Source organism: Prionailurus viverrinus, chromosome B1, assembly GCF_022837055.1.
Source record: "Prionailurus viverrinus isolate Anna chromosome B1, UM_Priviv_1.0, whole genome shotgun sequence".
NCBI lineage: Eukaryota > Metazoa > Chordata > Mammalia > Carnivora > Felidae > Prionailurus > Prionailurus viverrinus.
The window spans coordinates 32,812,192-32,827,521 of NC_062564.1; the positions used below are offsets into that span (position 1 = coordinate 32,812,192).

Consider the following 15,330-nt stretch of genomic DNA (forward strand, 5'->3'; position numbering starts at 1 on the left):
AAATAAACACTGATAGGGCTGACCCCATACCAAGCGGCAGGAGTGTCTATAAACCGAGTACAAAGATCCTAAAAGGATGGAAGGTCTTGGATTTAGTCTTATCATGCTTTCATTCACACAAGAACATCCCTGTCATACATCCCTATTTGAAGGTCTGGAGAACTTAAAGCCAGCAAGAGATTAAATGAAAATAGTTAAGCGGGAAATGAAAACATGTGGCACAAGAATCAAACAATGGGCAGAAAAATTCAGCATCAGGATTTGGGGCGGGATAAAAAGAACCAAAATGGTGGGAGTTGATACTCGTGTTATGAGCAAATACTCCTTTATTTTGGAAGATTATGAAACGGTCAAAGTTAACACAATGCGTGTGTGTGTGTGTGTGTGTGTGTGTGTGTATGTGTGTGTGTGTGTGAAAATACTGCGTATGGCATAAAAGCCAAATATACAAAAAGCCTGACCAAAACAGTGGTTTCTAATGCCCTACACTTCGTAGAAAGGGGCTTCTCTACGCGCTGAGCTCTCTTGAGAGTTATGTGCCCAGATTACTTGTATTTCATGCTGTGTTTGAAAAATAAGAACTGTGGGTTTTGGGTTGTTGTTGTTTTGTTTTGTTTTGTTTTGTTCACTTCAATGATAAAATCTGAAATGTTTCTCTTCCCCCTTTCCTAATGAGCTATTTTGCATGTGAACTAACTGGGAAATACTATGGCCCTATCAACTCTGCTCTTTGAAAACAAAGTGCTGACTCCATAGGCTCCAGAGGGTGCTGGTCAAAGAAAAAGCACTGACCAGACCTAAAATTAACTGAGGGGGGTATTAACATAACTAATAGATTTTCTTCAGCTTGCTGATGAGTAGTTTTGGCACTGGGTAGGGAACCTGCTAGGGTCAGTATTTTTCAAACTCTCTGCCCATGATGAGTGAGATACATTCTCATGGCAACCCGGTACTTAACTATACATAAAATATAATTTAAAATACAGAAAATACATAAACGTATGAGCCGCACACAAAAGTTGCATGAAACAGGATTTGTCACAGTGTTCCATTTTCTTTTCTACTTTTCAGAGTTTTGGTTCTTGGAAAATGATGGTTAATAACCCACTAAGTTGATTTCATGACGTATCACTGGGGTTGGGAGGTTCCCGGTTTCGAAACAACGATGCTGGCTTATCCATTTTGTGATAAAGGATAGAATCAAGCAGAAATGGGGGGGCGCTTTAGTTCTGGGATGTAAGCATTGGAGCCCAAGGATTAAGAAGAAGCACGGGTCCCCCTGAAAGAGACAGCCAACAATAACAATGTCACTGTATCACCACCCTTTTTAGCTTGAGGGACAAAAAGCAAAATGCCCGACACAGTGTGTGAAGTCACCTCTGGCCTCTATCCTTGAGGTGGCAGGTAGGAATACGGCCGACGGGACTTGTGCCATTTTACCTAAATATTGAGGTCAGAGAATGTGTTTTCAGGTCTAAAGAAGAACCATCACAGAGAACACAAACGAGGTCTAGAGACAGCAATGAGCAGAAAATGAGTAACACAAAAGTAGCAGAGATTCAAATTAAAAATGGAATGATAAACCATACCTTTTTCGATTTATTTTGGAGGGTATATCCTCTGTACCAACCTGTCAGGGCATAAGAAAACAGTCTTTTATGTTATCTGAGATAATATAAAGATATCAGCAATATACATCCTCCTATTCTATCGGAACATTGGCCTGGAATCCAGGGGGCAATTGGCAGACTATTTAGAAAAAGTGCAGTTTGGGTTTATTACACGGTCAAAATTTAGATCTATATGAGAGCTTTATTTTCTCCATAGGTAAAGGATTTAGAATTCAAGTAGAATCACGACTCGTCTCCGCTCCTTTAGAGAAAGGATAGAACAACAACAACAAAACAAGACGGAAGGCAGGTCAACCTCATAATATCTTCATACCTTAGTCGTTCGTTGTTTTTGCATGAATGAATAAGACTTTCATCGATATGTATAAATTCAAAAGTCACCCTACACTACTAAATAAAGTAAATACTTTAATCATTTATATAGTCTTTCTCTTATCTAAATTCTCAGGTGAAGAACCACCATTAAAAAAAATTTTAATGTTTATTCATTTATGAGACAGAGACAGAGCATGAGTGGGGGAGGGGCAGAGAGAGAGGGAGACACAGAATCGGAAGCAGGCTCCAGGCTCCGAGCGGTCAGCACAGAGCCCGACGCGGGGCTCGAACTCACAGACCGTGAGATCATGACCTGAGCCAAAGTCGGACGCTCAACCGACTGAGCCACCCAGGCGCCCCTCTACAACAATTTTAAATGGCAATAGCACATCTCACATACACAAACATTTGCACCTAAAGAAGTTGAAACAATCAAATCGTAAAACAATGTTTTAAACAATTCTTGGCAATGCTATATACACCCCCAACAATAGGAAAAAAACAATTGTTTGCTTGATGAGGCTTTGAATAAAGGCTTTCACTTCTTTATACAAATTTCAATAAATACACCAAGGGATGCTTCTCTACCCTCTATCTGGTAGAGGGAATGCACAATTTAATCTGTCCACCAACAGATAACTTACATTAAATATTTATTGGACACCTACTAGAGGTAATTTACTGTAATGATTTTCCTCATTCCCCACGTCCATCAGCCATCAAGCTGGTCATCTTGCCTAAGTAACCTCGGCTGTAAGTGGAATATATGTGTAAAGCAGCCATATACATACAGTGAGTAGATGCAAACCGTACTTAAAGCTTCAGGCATCTGCCAACAGGGTTCTAGAACCCTCTTGTAATTTGTTCCATGCGAAATCGCCCAGAAAACAGACGCACAATCTGTTCCGGGTGTATTGCAAGAAGAAAGCTGAATTTGAGCACAGGGTTAACAACATTTTCACAAGTTTCTAAGCTGTCAGCATTCAAACCTTTAAAGGATTCGGCTATATTTTTTACGGGAAAGAATAGGGTCCTATGTTGTGAAAGCGTTCCAGGTTTATATCAGGGCCCAAGGTTGGGAAAAAGATATTTGAACAGGAAACCCTGCTCCCAATTTAGGATGCCAAAGGGCACAAGAGAGCCAGCTGCTAGAACACCAAGCCAGACATCACTGGCTGGTTTTTTCTGCCACAGGACAATGCTTTCGCCTCAATCAATGGCTTCAGCCTCATCCTGGCGTGGGGGAGGGGCAGGCAAGCTGAGAAACAATAGTCTCTTCCAAGCACTTTTCGTCGCCCTGTGTCCTACCAAACCGAGATGGAACCGTTTGGACTTTGCTCCACTGTCAGAGAGGAATTTCTCTGTACTTCTGTAAACAGTATTTTTGTGCAGCCATTCATCACAGAATTATGCTTTCTAAACCCGTCATTTCTGAAAGCTTTTTTTTTTTTTTTTAAACCTCCTAAATCTTCTCTAGAATTGTGGTTTGTGTCCAGCCCCCAACTAAAGGCACGAAATTATCACACTGAATTTGTAGCACGTTCATTTTGCTTGGTGTTAGGCGGCGGCACAGTACCCTCTCTCTGCAGTTTTCATGTTACTGTCAGGACTCCGTAAGTTCACCTGCTAATACCTGCAAGGGATATAAATAAGCAAGAACACCGTTTTCCAACTGATCCCACTATTTAAGACAAGAGAAGTATAGGTAAATATGGTATGCTTTTAGGCTTCCAAATGCATCGCAATGCAAAGAGACGGCGAAGGCTACATCAAATGAGCAGCTGTGAGTCAGGAGTAAACTGGTGAGAAACTTGGATGCTTTTTAAAATTACTTTTAAAAAAAAAATTACTTTTTTTTTTGACGTTTATTTATTATTGCGAGATAGAGAGACACAGAGCATGAGCAGGGGAGGGGTAGAGAGAGGGGGGAGACACAGAACCCGAAGCAGGCTCCAGGCTCCGAGCTGTCAGCACAGAGCCAGAAGCGGGGCTCGAACCCACAAACCACGAGGACATAACCTGAGCTGAAGTTGGTCGCCTAACCAACGGAGCCACCCAGGCGCCCCTGAGATCCGGACATTATTGGGGCACCTGGGTGGCTCATTCAGTTCAGCGTCTGACTTCAGTTCAGGTCACGGTCTCGCGGTTTGTGAGTTCGAGCCCCGCATCGGGCTCTGTGTTGAGAGCTCGGAGCCTGGAGCCTGCTTCGGTTTCTATGCCTCCCTCCCTCTCTCTCCCTCTGGCCTTCCCCCACTTGCACTCACTCACTCTCTCTTTCTCTCTCAAAAATAAATAAACACTAAATTTTTTTTAAAAAATTAGTACATTATTAAAATGGAGAGAATGGTGAGGATGGTGAGGCCAGAGAGCTAGTCTTACCTATACGTAGGTGAAATGTCAGTCTCAAACAGTGAGTTTGCAAGCCTGTGAATACACAGAACAGATTGGTGGTTGCCCGGACGCAGGGGGTGGAGGTGAGGGCGAAATGCGTGAAGCGAGTTGAAAGGTACAAACTTCTAGTTATAAAATAATGAAGTCACGGGGATGTCATGTGCAGCAGGGCAACCATCGTTAATGATACTGTGTTGAGTATTTGAAACTTGCTGAGAGAGTAAGTCTTGAAACTTCTCATCACAAGGGACAAGGGTTTCACAACTACTATGCTCATGGATGTTAACAACACTTACTGTGATGAACAGTTTGCAATAAACACAGATATGGAATTGTTATGTTGTACACCTGGAAAAAACTGTTGTGCTTCAATCACACCTCAAGAAAACAAAAGCAGGGCGGGGGGGGGGGGGGAAGAGCTTCTGACAACCATGGTGAACATCAAAAGCGATTCCAGGCAAAGGGTGGTTCTTCCATTCGGGCACCCAGTCATTTCTGTTTTCCTGGGACTGCCCCAATCCAGGATAAAAATCCGTCCCCTCCGAAACGAACATGCCTGAGAGTTCCAAATTCCACGGGCAAAGTTGCTTCTTTTATCCCGTAGATGTATACATCATCTACGCTGATGCAAAAAATAAAAATACAGAAATAAGATGACCTCATATAATGGCAGTACTGAGAAGCGTTCAAGGAGAGGAACATGGCAGGGGATGACTAGTAACATGGTACATTACTTTAGATAAGGTGATCAAGCTTTCCTTGAGAGAATCGGAATGGAACCAGTCATAAAATGGGAGAAGGCAATTAGAAGGTAGTCTGAGGGAGGCACGATTCTCAACCCTGGCTGCCCATTAGATTTACCAGAGAAATTTTTAAAATGCCGATGCCTGAGCCACATCCCAAATATTCTGATTTAATTGGACGCAGGTGGGACCCAAGCCGAGCGCTTCTAAAAAGATCCTCGGGTGATGCTGATGTGCAGCCAGGATCGATCGTCAGAGCTATCACACGCCATGAAGGAACTTTGTTTGTTTTCTAAGCACAGTGGGAAGCCATCGGAAGGTTCTAAATGACATCATCATGCCTTATGCTTTTAAAACATTATGCTGGGGGCACCTGGGGGGCTCAGTCGGTTAAGTGGCCGACTTCAGCTCAGGTCAGCTCACAATCTCGCGGTCCGTGAGTTCGAGCCCCGCATCGGGCTCTGGGCTGATGGCGCAGAGCCTGGAGCCTGTCTCAGATTCTGTGTCTCCCTCCCTCTGCCCCTCCCCCGTTCATGCTCTGTCTCTCTCTGTCTCAAAAATAAGTAAACGTTAAAAAAAATTTTTTTAAATAAATAAATAAAAATAAAACATTATGCTGGCTCTTACATAAGAATGGACTGTGGGAGGTGAGACATAGTGGAAAGAGGAACATCAGGGAGGAGACTAGTAGGTAAAGTGAAAATGGGGAGAGATGAAAAGATGCAGGACCCATTTTGAATCAACAGGCGTTGCTCATGATTTCGCTGGGAACAGCCATGACCCAAGGGATGAAAGGCAAATATTCAAGGGCATTCAAATGCTGGGTTTAAGCAACGGAGTGGCTACAATTAATTCCTCGGGATAGGGAGATTGAAAGGAGGAAAGCACTGGGGAATGGGAGGCAGATTCAGGACATGTATCTTGGCCCTTCTGCTTCCCTTCCTGAACAAGTAAACCCTGAGCCATTGCGTAGGACAGGGCGATTTAGGCATTTGCAAGGGGGGTGGGGAGGCCATCCACACAGGGACCAGACTGGCAGGGCGTGTCAGAGGCCACAAAGTACGCATCCACGGGGACTGGGGGATCTGCAAGAAGGTGAAGAGAAGGGCATCCATGCCCAGGCCGTGGGGATGGGGAATGGTCAAATGATACGAGTTGTCAGAGAGAGGACAGGCTGAGGAGAATGTCCGTGCGGGAGAAGGTGTGGTAATCGAGACAGATTATTTCCATACTGCGGAACTGATGAAATCAGTAACTATAATAATTTACTGGAACATTAATACTGGAAGCCAGGTTTCTTACTCTGGAAGGGAGTTACAAGAAAGGGGAAAAAACCAGAATGAACTCTGAGATGCCGCACTGGAACTGAAGGCGCCCATGTGTACGCGTGCCTTCAAAAAACAGGCAGAGATGGGGCGCCTGGGTGGCGCAGTCGGTTAAGCGTCCGACTTCGGCCAGGTCACGATCTCGCGGTCCAGGAGTTCGAGCCCCGCGTCGGGCTCTGGGCTGATGGCTCGGAGCCTGGAGCCTGCTTCTGGTTCTGTGTCTCCCTCTCTCTCTGCCCCTCCCCCGTTCATGCTCTGTCTCTCTCTGTCCCAAAAATAAATAAACGTTGAAAAAAAAATAAAAAATTTAAAAAAATAAAAAATTTAAAAAAATTTAAAAAAACAGGCAGAGAGGTCAAAATCAATGGCTGTGTTAACCTGTATTTCTACACTCACGCCCGTTATCCCTAGCTCTGCTGATACCTACTAGCTTCTTACTTCTCTAACCCTGATACAGATGATCGCGAGCTCAGGAAAGAAGCTATGGAGCTGGACTGGAGAGCAACCAGTCCAGGATGAAGCAGGAAGCCAGAAGATTCCATGACGAGCAAATCCCGGAAAATGAGTGGAGCTGCAGAACCATCTCGTTTGTCTGAACATACGAGGAGGAGCTAAATACTTCTGTCAGGAAGTCTGGATCTGAAAAAGAAGCAGGTCCACAGGGCACCACGTACAGAAGACACCTCTAGAGAAACATTATTCAAGACAGGAAATGCAATCAAAGGACATTCCACAGCATCCGCTGTTTCTCCTACGTAGACCCAATCATCCAGATGATAACTTTCTAAAAGAAATTATATTGCATTTATACTGGGAGATCTCTCTTCGGCACAGACAGGTATACGTGTGGTTGATGGGGAGGGCAAGAGAGTTAAATCCTTATCTTCCGTAAGAAGCAGTTACGAAACAAAAATGCAAATGGAAATATCAAGTAACAGAAGCACGGTTCTTTGGAAATGAAAAAGCGTATGCACTACAAAAACTGGCCGAAAGAGTTGAAAGCGGAACCAGAAACCAAGGGGAGGTGTGACGGGACTGCTGTTTATCATTATAAACTTGCTAGAAACGGCCTGGCCTTTAAAATTATATGCGTTTCTGACAAGGATAAAATTGAAAATTAAGGGTAAAAAGTAAAGCTGATAAGCCCTGGTCCGCCAGGACTAGGCAAAGGCAAAATCATAGGGAAAGAAAACAGAACAAGGCTGGGGGTGGCGTTGATACAGAGGGACGCTGGCGAATTTGGGGGGACGGGGGAGGGGGTGCACATAGGACTGTTCTGTATTTTGTGGCGGCATTTCCTGAGTGCATGCATTTGTCAAAATCTGTACTCCAAACAGGATGAATTCAACTCAGTACAAATGACGTATTTTTTAAAAATGAGAAATGACTCTACGCCCACTAGAATGGTCAAAGTTAAAAAGACTGTACCAAGTGTTGGAACAGATATGGGCAATTAGAATTCTCTCACATTGCGGGTAGTTTCACATCAGATTAAACATACACATGACCTATGACCTAGCAGTATCTCTACTTGGAAGTATTCACCCAAGATCAGTATACGTAAGTGACGGATCACTAAATTCCACTCCTGAAGCTAGTATTACACTGGATTAGTGTTATACTAAGACACGCATAATCCCATTTATATACAGTTGAAGAGCCGGAAAACTTACACATGGTGACCTACTTTGGAGCGGCAGTTGCTTTTTGGAGCGGGAATTGTGCGGAAGAAGGCAACAGGGTGCTCTTTGGGGCAAGGGAAACGTTCTCCATCTTGACTGGGAGTATTAGGTACATGGAGTGCATTCATTCATCAAGATTCATTGAACTGAACACCTAAGATGAGTATATTTTCCTGTGTATGAATTTCACTGTAATTTTTAAGAGTCATGCAAAACTTTACACTATCAAATGAGCATTACAAAGTGAGCACCTCAGTGGGGCACCTGGGTGGCTCAGTCAGTTGAGTGTCTGACTCTGGATATGGGCTCAGGTCATGATCTCACAGTTCATGAGTTCAGGCCCCGCACTGGGCTCTGTGCTGACAGTGTGGAGCCTGCTTGGAATTCTTTCTTTCTTCCTCTCTCTGTGCCCCTCCCCAGCTCGCTCTCTCTCTCTCTCTCTCTCTCTCTCTCCCCCCCAAAATAAATAAATAAACTTTATAGGAAGAAACAAACCAAAACAAAGTAAGCACCTCAAGGTGATCTAGAATTCCATGATAATGACATTGCTCCCAAATATTACTGAATATTTTTGTCCGAAAATGCCTCCGAAAGCAGTGAGGCATGTATGAAAAAAAAAAATCACAGGACCATTTTTCCACCATTTTTATTTTAATTGTGCCTCCTTAAAACATCATTGATCTTCACTGCTCATTCTGTGCTCCAAAGCGAATCTGAACGAGTTTTGCTATTTCCAAAAGTTCAGCCACAGATCGGAGATTCATTTACTCATTCAACAGAGAGATGCCAAGAGAGCGAGATGTACGACGTCTCCACCCTTCCGAGTCTTGCTTTATGATGGGAAGAAAAACACAAGTACCCGTAAGCCCCAGCAAATAACCAAGTAACTGCACATGGGGCTAAATGGTATTAAGGAAGGAGAGTCATGTGGGGGAGGGATGAGTGGGGGTGGGGCTGCCTTAGAAAGTGTGGTTACAAACTCTCTTGGAGGAGCGACTGGAGCCAAGGATTTACATCACCAATGTGGCCATTCATTTACTATACATAAAAACACCGGGGGCTCCTGGGTGGCTCAGTTGCTTATGCGTGGGACTTCGGCTCAGGCCATGGTCTCGCGGTCTGTGAGTTCACGCCCCGCGTCGCGCTCTGTGCTGACAGCTCAGAGCCTGAAGCCTGCTTCAAATTCTGTGTCTCCCTCTCTCTCTGCCCCTCCCCCGCTCATGCTCTGTCTCTCTCTGTCTCTTAATAACAAATAAACGGTTAAAAGAAAAAAAAAAAAAAACCACTCACTGAATGCCAGCAGCCCAGACGTCGTCTTCAAGGAGGAAGGAAATAGATCCATAAACAAATCATTAAATACAAAGGGCTTCTAGTGGGAAGGCTGGAAGACACTGGCACACAGAGGGAGAATTATGAATGTCCTGAAGACTCCAAAGGCAATTGCTGAGGGGGACTCAGGACTTCCTGCACCATAAAAGCATTATTTAGATGTGTAACTCATGGAGTTTTGTAAAATCTCTCATTTTGCAATCCCACAATGAACTAGCCACCGCCCCCCTGACAAGAACAGTAAAGAGTTTTTGTGTTGTAAAATATACATAGAATTTACTCTTTTAGCCATTTTGAGGTATTCGGTTCAGTGGCGCTAAGTGCATTCACGATGTTGCGAAAATGTTGCGATCCCCGGAATTAAAGGCAAAAAAACCAGACAGGGAGCCCTTGTTTATACGCACCATGACATGGGGGAGGGGAAGGGCCAGAGATGATCCCCAGAGGGAGAGCATGGGCTAAATCCTGTTCTTTTTCCTTTAAGTGTCCCCTGGTCTGGGAGTTTGCTGGGTATATGGCATGGTTAATTAGGCCAAGGTCAAAGGTCCATCCCCTGTGGGCCAGGTAAACCTGTCCGGGTTCACTGGCTGGTTTCCATGGCCAAAGCCTGCCCTCCCATCCCCGAGCCGATGCTCCTCAAAGAGATGGCTGAGGTCCCTCCGGGGAAGCTGGCGAGCTGGAACAGCTGGGTGCAAACTCCTCAGAGGACAGACGGATACAGCTCACTGTCGGATCCTGGTTCCTAGGCGGGCCAGAGCCCTCACTGCCGGCCAGAGCCTCCAACCGCAGGATGCATGCTTCCCAAAGGCAATGGGCAGCTCATCAGTGCTTTTGGAAATGAGGTCAAAGGCAGGAATGAAAAGGATGCAAAGGCAGTCAAAGGTGATTCAAGCCCGTTATACCTGTTTGGGAGACAAATCAGGCTTCCCAGTGAAATATCTTCGGTCACTTTTGTGACTTTACGATGCACAGACAGACGTTGTTAAGTCTGAGCTCCAAAGGAACTCAGAGTCCACTGAAATTTAACACCCTTACTTAAAAAAGAGGAAACACGGGGCGCCTGGGTGGCTCAGTCGGTTAAGCGTCCGACTTCAGCTCAGGTCACGATCTCATGCTCTGTGAGTTCGAGCCCCGCGTCGGGCTCTGTGCTGATGGCTCAGAGCCTGGAGCCTGCTTCCGATTCTGTGTCTCCCTCTCTCTCTGCCCCTCCCCATTCATACTCTGTCTCTCTCTGTCTCAAAAATAAATTAAAAAATGTTTAAAAATTAAAAAAAAAAAAAAAAGAGGAAACACAAGCAAGGAATGGGAAAGGTTGTACAGAGTCAACCAGTGACTTAGAATCTAAGCTGAGAATGCAAACACAGGTCTCCTGCCGCCCGGTTCATCACTGCCTCCATGGCCATGCAGCGGATGAACGGGACGCTTGCTCAAGGCACTGCCTCCCACGGGAAAGAAGCGTGGCCATGGAATCCAACCGGTAGAAAACCCATGCACACTAGCATGCCAAGTCAGTGGAAAAGAAAGAGATGTGGTTTCCGTCTTTGACTTTATTTCTTGAGTGAACAGGAAAGAGCCCCGTCTTTGCGGTACCTGGCACATCGCGGGCAATCCGTAACGCTTAAATTGCTTTATCAGAGAAGGTCTTGTGAGCGAGCCAGTGGTCACGGACAGAACAGATGAATGCAAGGCCAGAACCGTGCAATAAAATCTGCACCTCTAAAACCAGACCCCAAAGCGAGGTCTGAGCAAGGCGTGGGGTCCCATGCCCAACGGGCAGAGCTGGGCAGACCCTAAGCACCAGCCTGGAGGCCAGAATGTCCAGAAAAGAGGAGGCGTGGCTCCTTATGAAGACTCATCTGAAACGAAAAAGCCCGGTTCTGTGCTCACCAGGTCTGCGGGACTCCGTTTCTTCAACTGTGAAAGTAATTAGGCTTTCGTGTCTTAAATTTCCTTCCACAAAAACATTCAACTTTTTTCCCCCAGTGTGTTAGCTCATAAAATCCGAGTCCATAGCTAAGAATGCCCAAGTTTCTCCTCGTTGCCTACTAGAGATGGTAATGCCAGAGACTTCTTTCAACCAGCCAACACCTCCTGAAACAGGCAGAGGGGCCTGGTCCAGGGTGGGGGTGGGGGCAGACCCAAGCCACAGCCGGCACGACGGAGACACGAGTATCCAAACGCCCACCGCAAAAGAAGGAAACCTCCCTTGGCTTCACAGACGCCCCGAAGCTCGGCGACACCGGGGGAATTCAATTTCCCCTAGTCTGATCAACATCATCGCTCTGGTTTGCCAACTCCCTCTTTCCTGGATGTCGCCTTTGCCTTCTTTCTTGTTTAAGGCAAAGCAGTCCGGCCAGCAGTCAGCCGTCTTGCCAGGGGCTCTAACTGCCGTCCTCTGTGATGTGGGTCTCTAGTTCTCCAACTAGTTCAAGGAAGCTGAAACGACGGGATGTGGCGCAACTCACCGCGGCGCCGGGATCAGCATCAGCGCCGATTTGCGAGAGGGACGAGAGAGGGATGAAGGTTTGGGAGGGAGGAATCCACGAGAATGCAGCAAGATCTATTTAAGGAGGCCCATTTCCATAAAGACCTATGTCTGGCTCCACGGGGCTCCGAGGGGTTGGGAGACTGTGCACCCCAAACCCCGCTCTCAAAGGCTCTCTAATCTCGTCACTGGTGGAACAGAGACACGGGCGAGGGGAAGGCACGCTCGCGTGGCCAGTTTGCCGAGGATTTCTGGAAACGCAGCGCAGGCTGCTCTTTTCAGGTAACTGTCTGAGCCTACTGAGGAGGACACCGAGGTAAAGGGCACGCATAAACGCGGCCTTACTCTCTCAGGGGAGAACGGAGGCCCCAGAAAGAGAGGAAACTCCTCCCGGGCGGAGTACCGGAAACATTCGTGTTTTAGCTTAGAGCACAAGGAGGGTGAAGGGGGCAATGCCCCCCTTGCCGATGACCCAGCAAGGTCATCGCCAATGACCCAGCGCCGTCCAGAGAGCCCCACCAGTCTGGGACACTTAGTACTAACTTGCTCCGAGTTCCTCGGCGCGATGCATCCTAAAAATGAAAGGGCAAAGCTGTACTTACAGACTCTTAAAGTGAACCGCTGGGCTCCGCCTTGAGAACCCAGACAGAGGTCAGGACGTGCCGCCAGGGGTGTGATGACATCGACAGTGGCAGAAGCCGAGGCGGGCCCAGCAGCGCTGACGGCACCGAGAGTCTCGGTAGCGGAAGGTCAGCGGCAAGGCCACGAACGGGAACCACACGAAACCTTCCGAGAGCGCCCGAGCCAACGACCGCTGCGTTCGATTCCGATGCCCTCTTTACTAACACAAGCAGGAGGGTGCCATCGGGGATGCCAGTCATCCGTTCAGTGGCAGACACATACAGGGAGGGAGACTGCTTCAGGCTGACCGCTCTGCTTCTCTTGCCCCCACACCTGAGGGGGTTGGACACACTATCGGCGACGGCAGTCCAGCCCCTCCGTAATTCTGACCTCGTGTGTGGACTGGGGGGACAGGAACCCGTATCTCTGGGTGGAGATGACTGTGCTATGCTCCCCTGGAATAGACATGCCTACCTGCTCAGAGAAAGCCAGCTCCTGAAAACAGGCGGGGGGGGGGGGGGGGGGGGAAGGAGTGGGGGGAGCAGGCGAGACACGTGGGCACTGGGGGTGCAGTGGGCCCAAACACACTCTGGGCTTTGACAGCAGGGAGGGGACCACCTGGCCAGAGCAGCAGACAAGTGTGGCAGGGCCGTGGAGGGGAGGATGTTCAGGAAGGGTTCAGGGGCGCCTGGGTGGCTCAGTCAGTTAAGCGTCTGACTTCGGCTCCGGTCATAATCTCACGGTTCGTGGGTTCGAGCCCCACGTCGGGCTCTGTGCTGACGGCTCGGAGCCTGGAGCCTGCTTGGGATTCTGTGCCTCCCTCTCTCTCTGCCCCTTCCCCACTCATGCTAGGCCTCTCTCTCTCTCTCTCTCTCTCTCTCTCTCTCTCTCAAAAGTAAATAAACAAGAAAAAATAATAAAATAAAAATTAAGAAAAAAGAAAGAGCTCACCCCAATGCAGACACATTTGGGGTGGTGGTAAGCTGGTCTGCCAGCTACTTAAAAAGCAAAAAAGAACCTCACCCTCTTTGAAAAACTGTATGTCACGTCCAAAATAGAAGAGTCATTTCCTCAAAGGCCTCGCGATGAAGAAAGAACATTCTACTTGGAATCCACAGGGCCAGGGTGACAGTCACAGCTTACGACTTACTAGCCGTGTAAAGCTCCAAGCTTCTTAACCTGATTTTCACATTTATTAAACGAGCATCAGTAACTCTGCTCTCCCCGGATTGAAAGAACTAATATTCAGTACATGAAAGCCCTTAGCTCAATGCCTGGCACAGGCAGGAGACATAAGATGCCAGACAAATCTGGCACCAAGGGTACCAGTGACATCATCCAGGGGCTATCTCCTACCTCCAGGGCCATCATCTGGTTCCTGTGTTGATGACGCTAGACTATTTAAAGTTCTCTTTTCTTTGTTTTCTGAGGAATGTGTCTGTGCTGCCTGGAAGAAGAACTTCTCTAAATCATTCTTAAGTTCCTGACGACGAACTGAGCCGAAGCAGACGTAAGGCGGCTGGAAGCTTCACTCCAGACCCGGAGCACCTGATAGGATACGCTTGTAGTTTCCAAGATGGTAAGTTCCCTGGCCCCAAGGAAATCATGGAAAAGAGGACTTTAAGGGAAAAGTAACCAGAAAAAGTTACCGAAACAGCGCGGGTGACAGGAAAACCGTATGACAATGGCTGGAATAATTGAGAAAATGGTGCTAAACAACTCAGGGTCTGAGCAGATACTGAACGCAGCCAAAAAAGAACTCGGAAGTTACCAAAATAGGGTATTTGGAGGCCTGACTTGACATTCGGTGGGCAATGAACGTGACAGGAAGACTAACGAAACAAAAAGCTCTCCTCCAACCCCCTCCCATTCTTTCAACTCCAACTCTAGTAACAGACTCTTCAATCTATATTGGTGGACACTAAACAAGTATTCAAGGTTAGAAATTTAGTGTCAGTTACTTTTGCCACCTAGAAGATGGACTACCTTGCCAGGTACAGTTGTTTAAAATCTTAGATTCCGGGGCGCCTGGGTGGCGCAGTCGGTTAAGCGTCCGACTTCAGCCAGGTCACGATCTCGCGGTCCGGGAGTTCGAGCCCCGCGTCGGGCTCTGGGCTGATGGCTCAGAGCCTGGAGCCTGTTTCTGATTCTGTGTCTCCCTCTCTCTCTGCCCCTCCCCCGTTCATGCTCTGTCTCTCTCTGTCCCAAAAAATAAATAAACGTTGAAAAAAAAATTTTTTTTTTAAATAAATAAATAAAATCTTAGATTCCTATTGGCAAAGTTGAGTGCGGACGTATTTGATACTGATCAGATGACAAACGCTGGGGACACATACACAGAACATAAGGGTCGGACTGAAAATCTTTCTGTAACAAGAATCCTGCCTATCTTACTCTGTGCACAGTTCTTTGTAGCCTGAGTTCTGCACGGCGGTGAGGCAAGGAAAAGAACCGAAGTTCCCACCTGCTTCTAAGACTGGTTCGCGGGATTCAGGTTTCTCAGGCAGCATGTTTTCTATGACACTTTCTACTGGAGGACTCGCCTCTACGGGTTGCATAAAATGGGGCACTCCAGCACAGAGTGGGTATTTGTGATGCCCGAGTCCCTTTGTGTGCTTTTTGAGATCACAAATTGTCCTTATATTACCATGAGCAAAGTAGAGGCATACGTCAACCTTCTCTCTCCAGATATAAGCAAAAGGAGAAATATGGTTCTCGTATGTGCCCTCAATCGATCTTAAATTTGCCTCTAGGACTTTCTCCTTACGCTAATCGTTCACAGAGTCTTACCTATGCCACAGTGCTTTG

At 46.8% G+C, this 15,330-nt stretch overlaps 1 protein-coding gene across 5 annotated transcripts in view; it reads right to left on the bottom strand.

The window, feature by feature from the left end:
- Positions 1 to 15,330, bottom strand: part of DOCK5 (dedicator of cytokinesis 5) — a 220,094-nt gene that overhangs the window by 134,856 nt on the left and 69,908 nt on the right. For all 5 annotated transcript variants that reach the window (XM_047855615.1, XM_047855618.1, XM_047855616.1 and 2 more), the window contains exon 3: positions 1,590 to 1,630. In XM_047855615.1, coding sequence (XP_047711571.1) covers positions 1,590 to 1,630 — 41 coding nt within the window. The remainder of the gene's footprint in view (positions 1 to 1,589; positions 1,631 to 15,330) is intronic.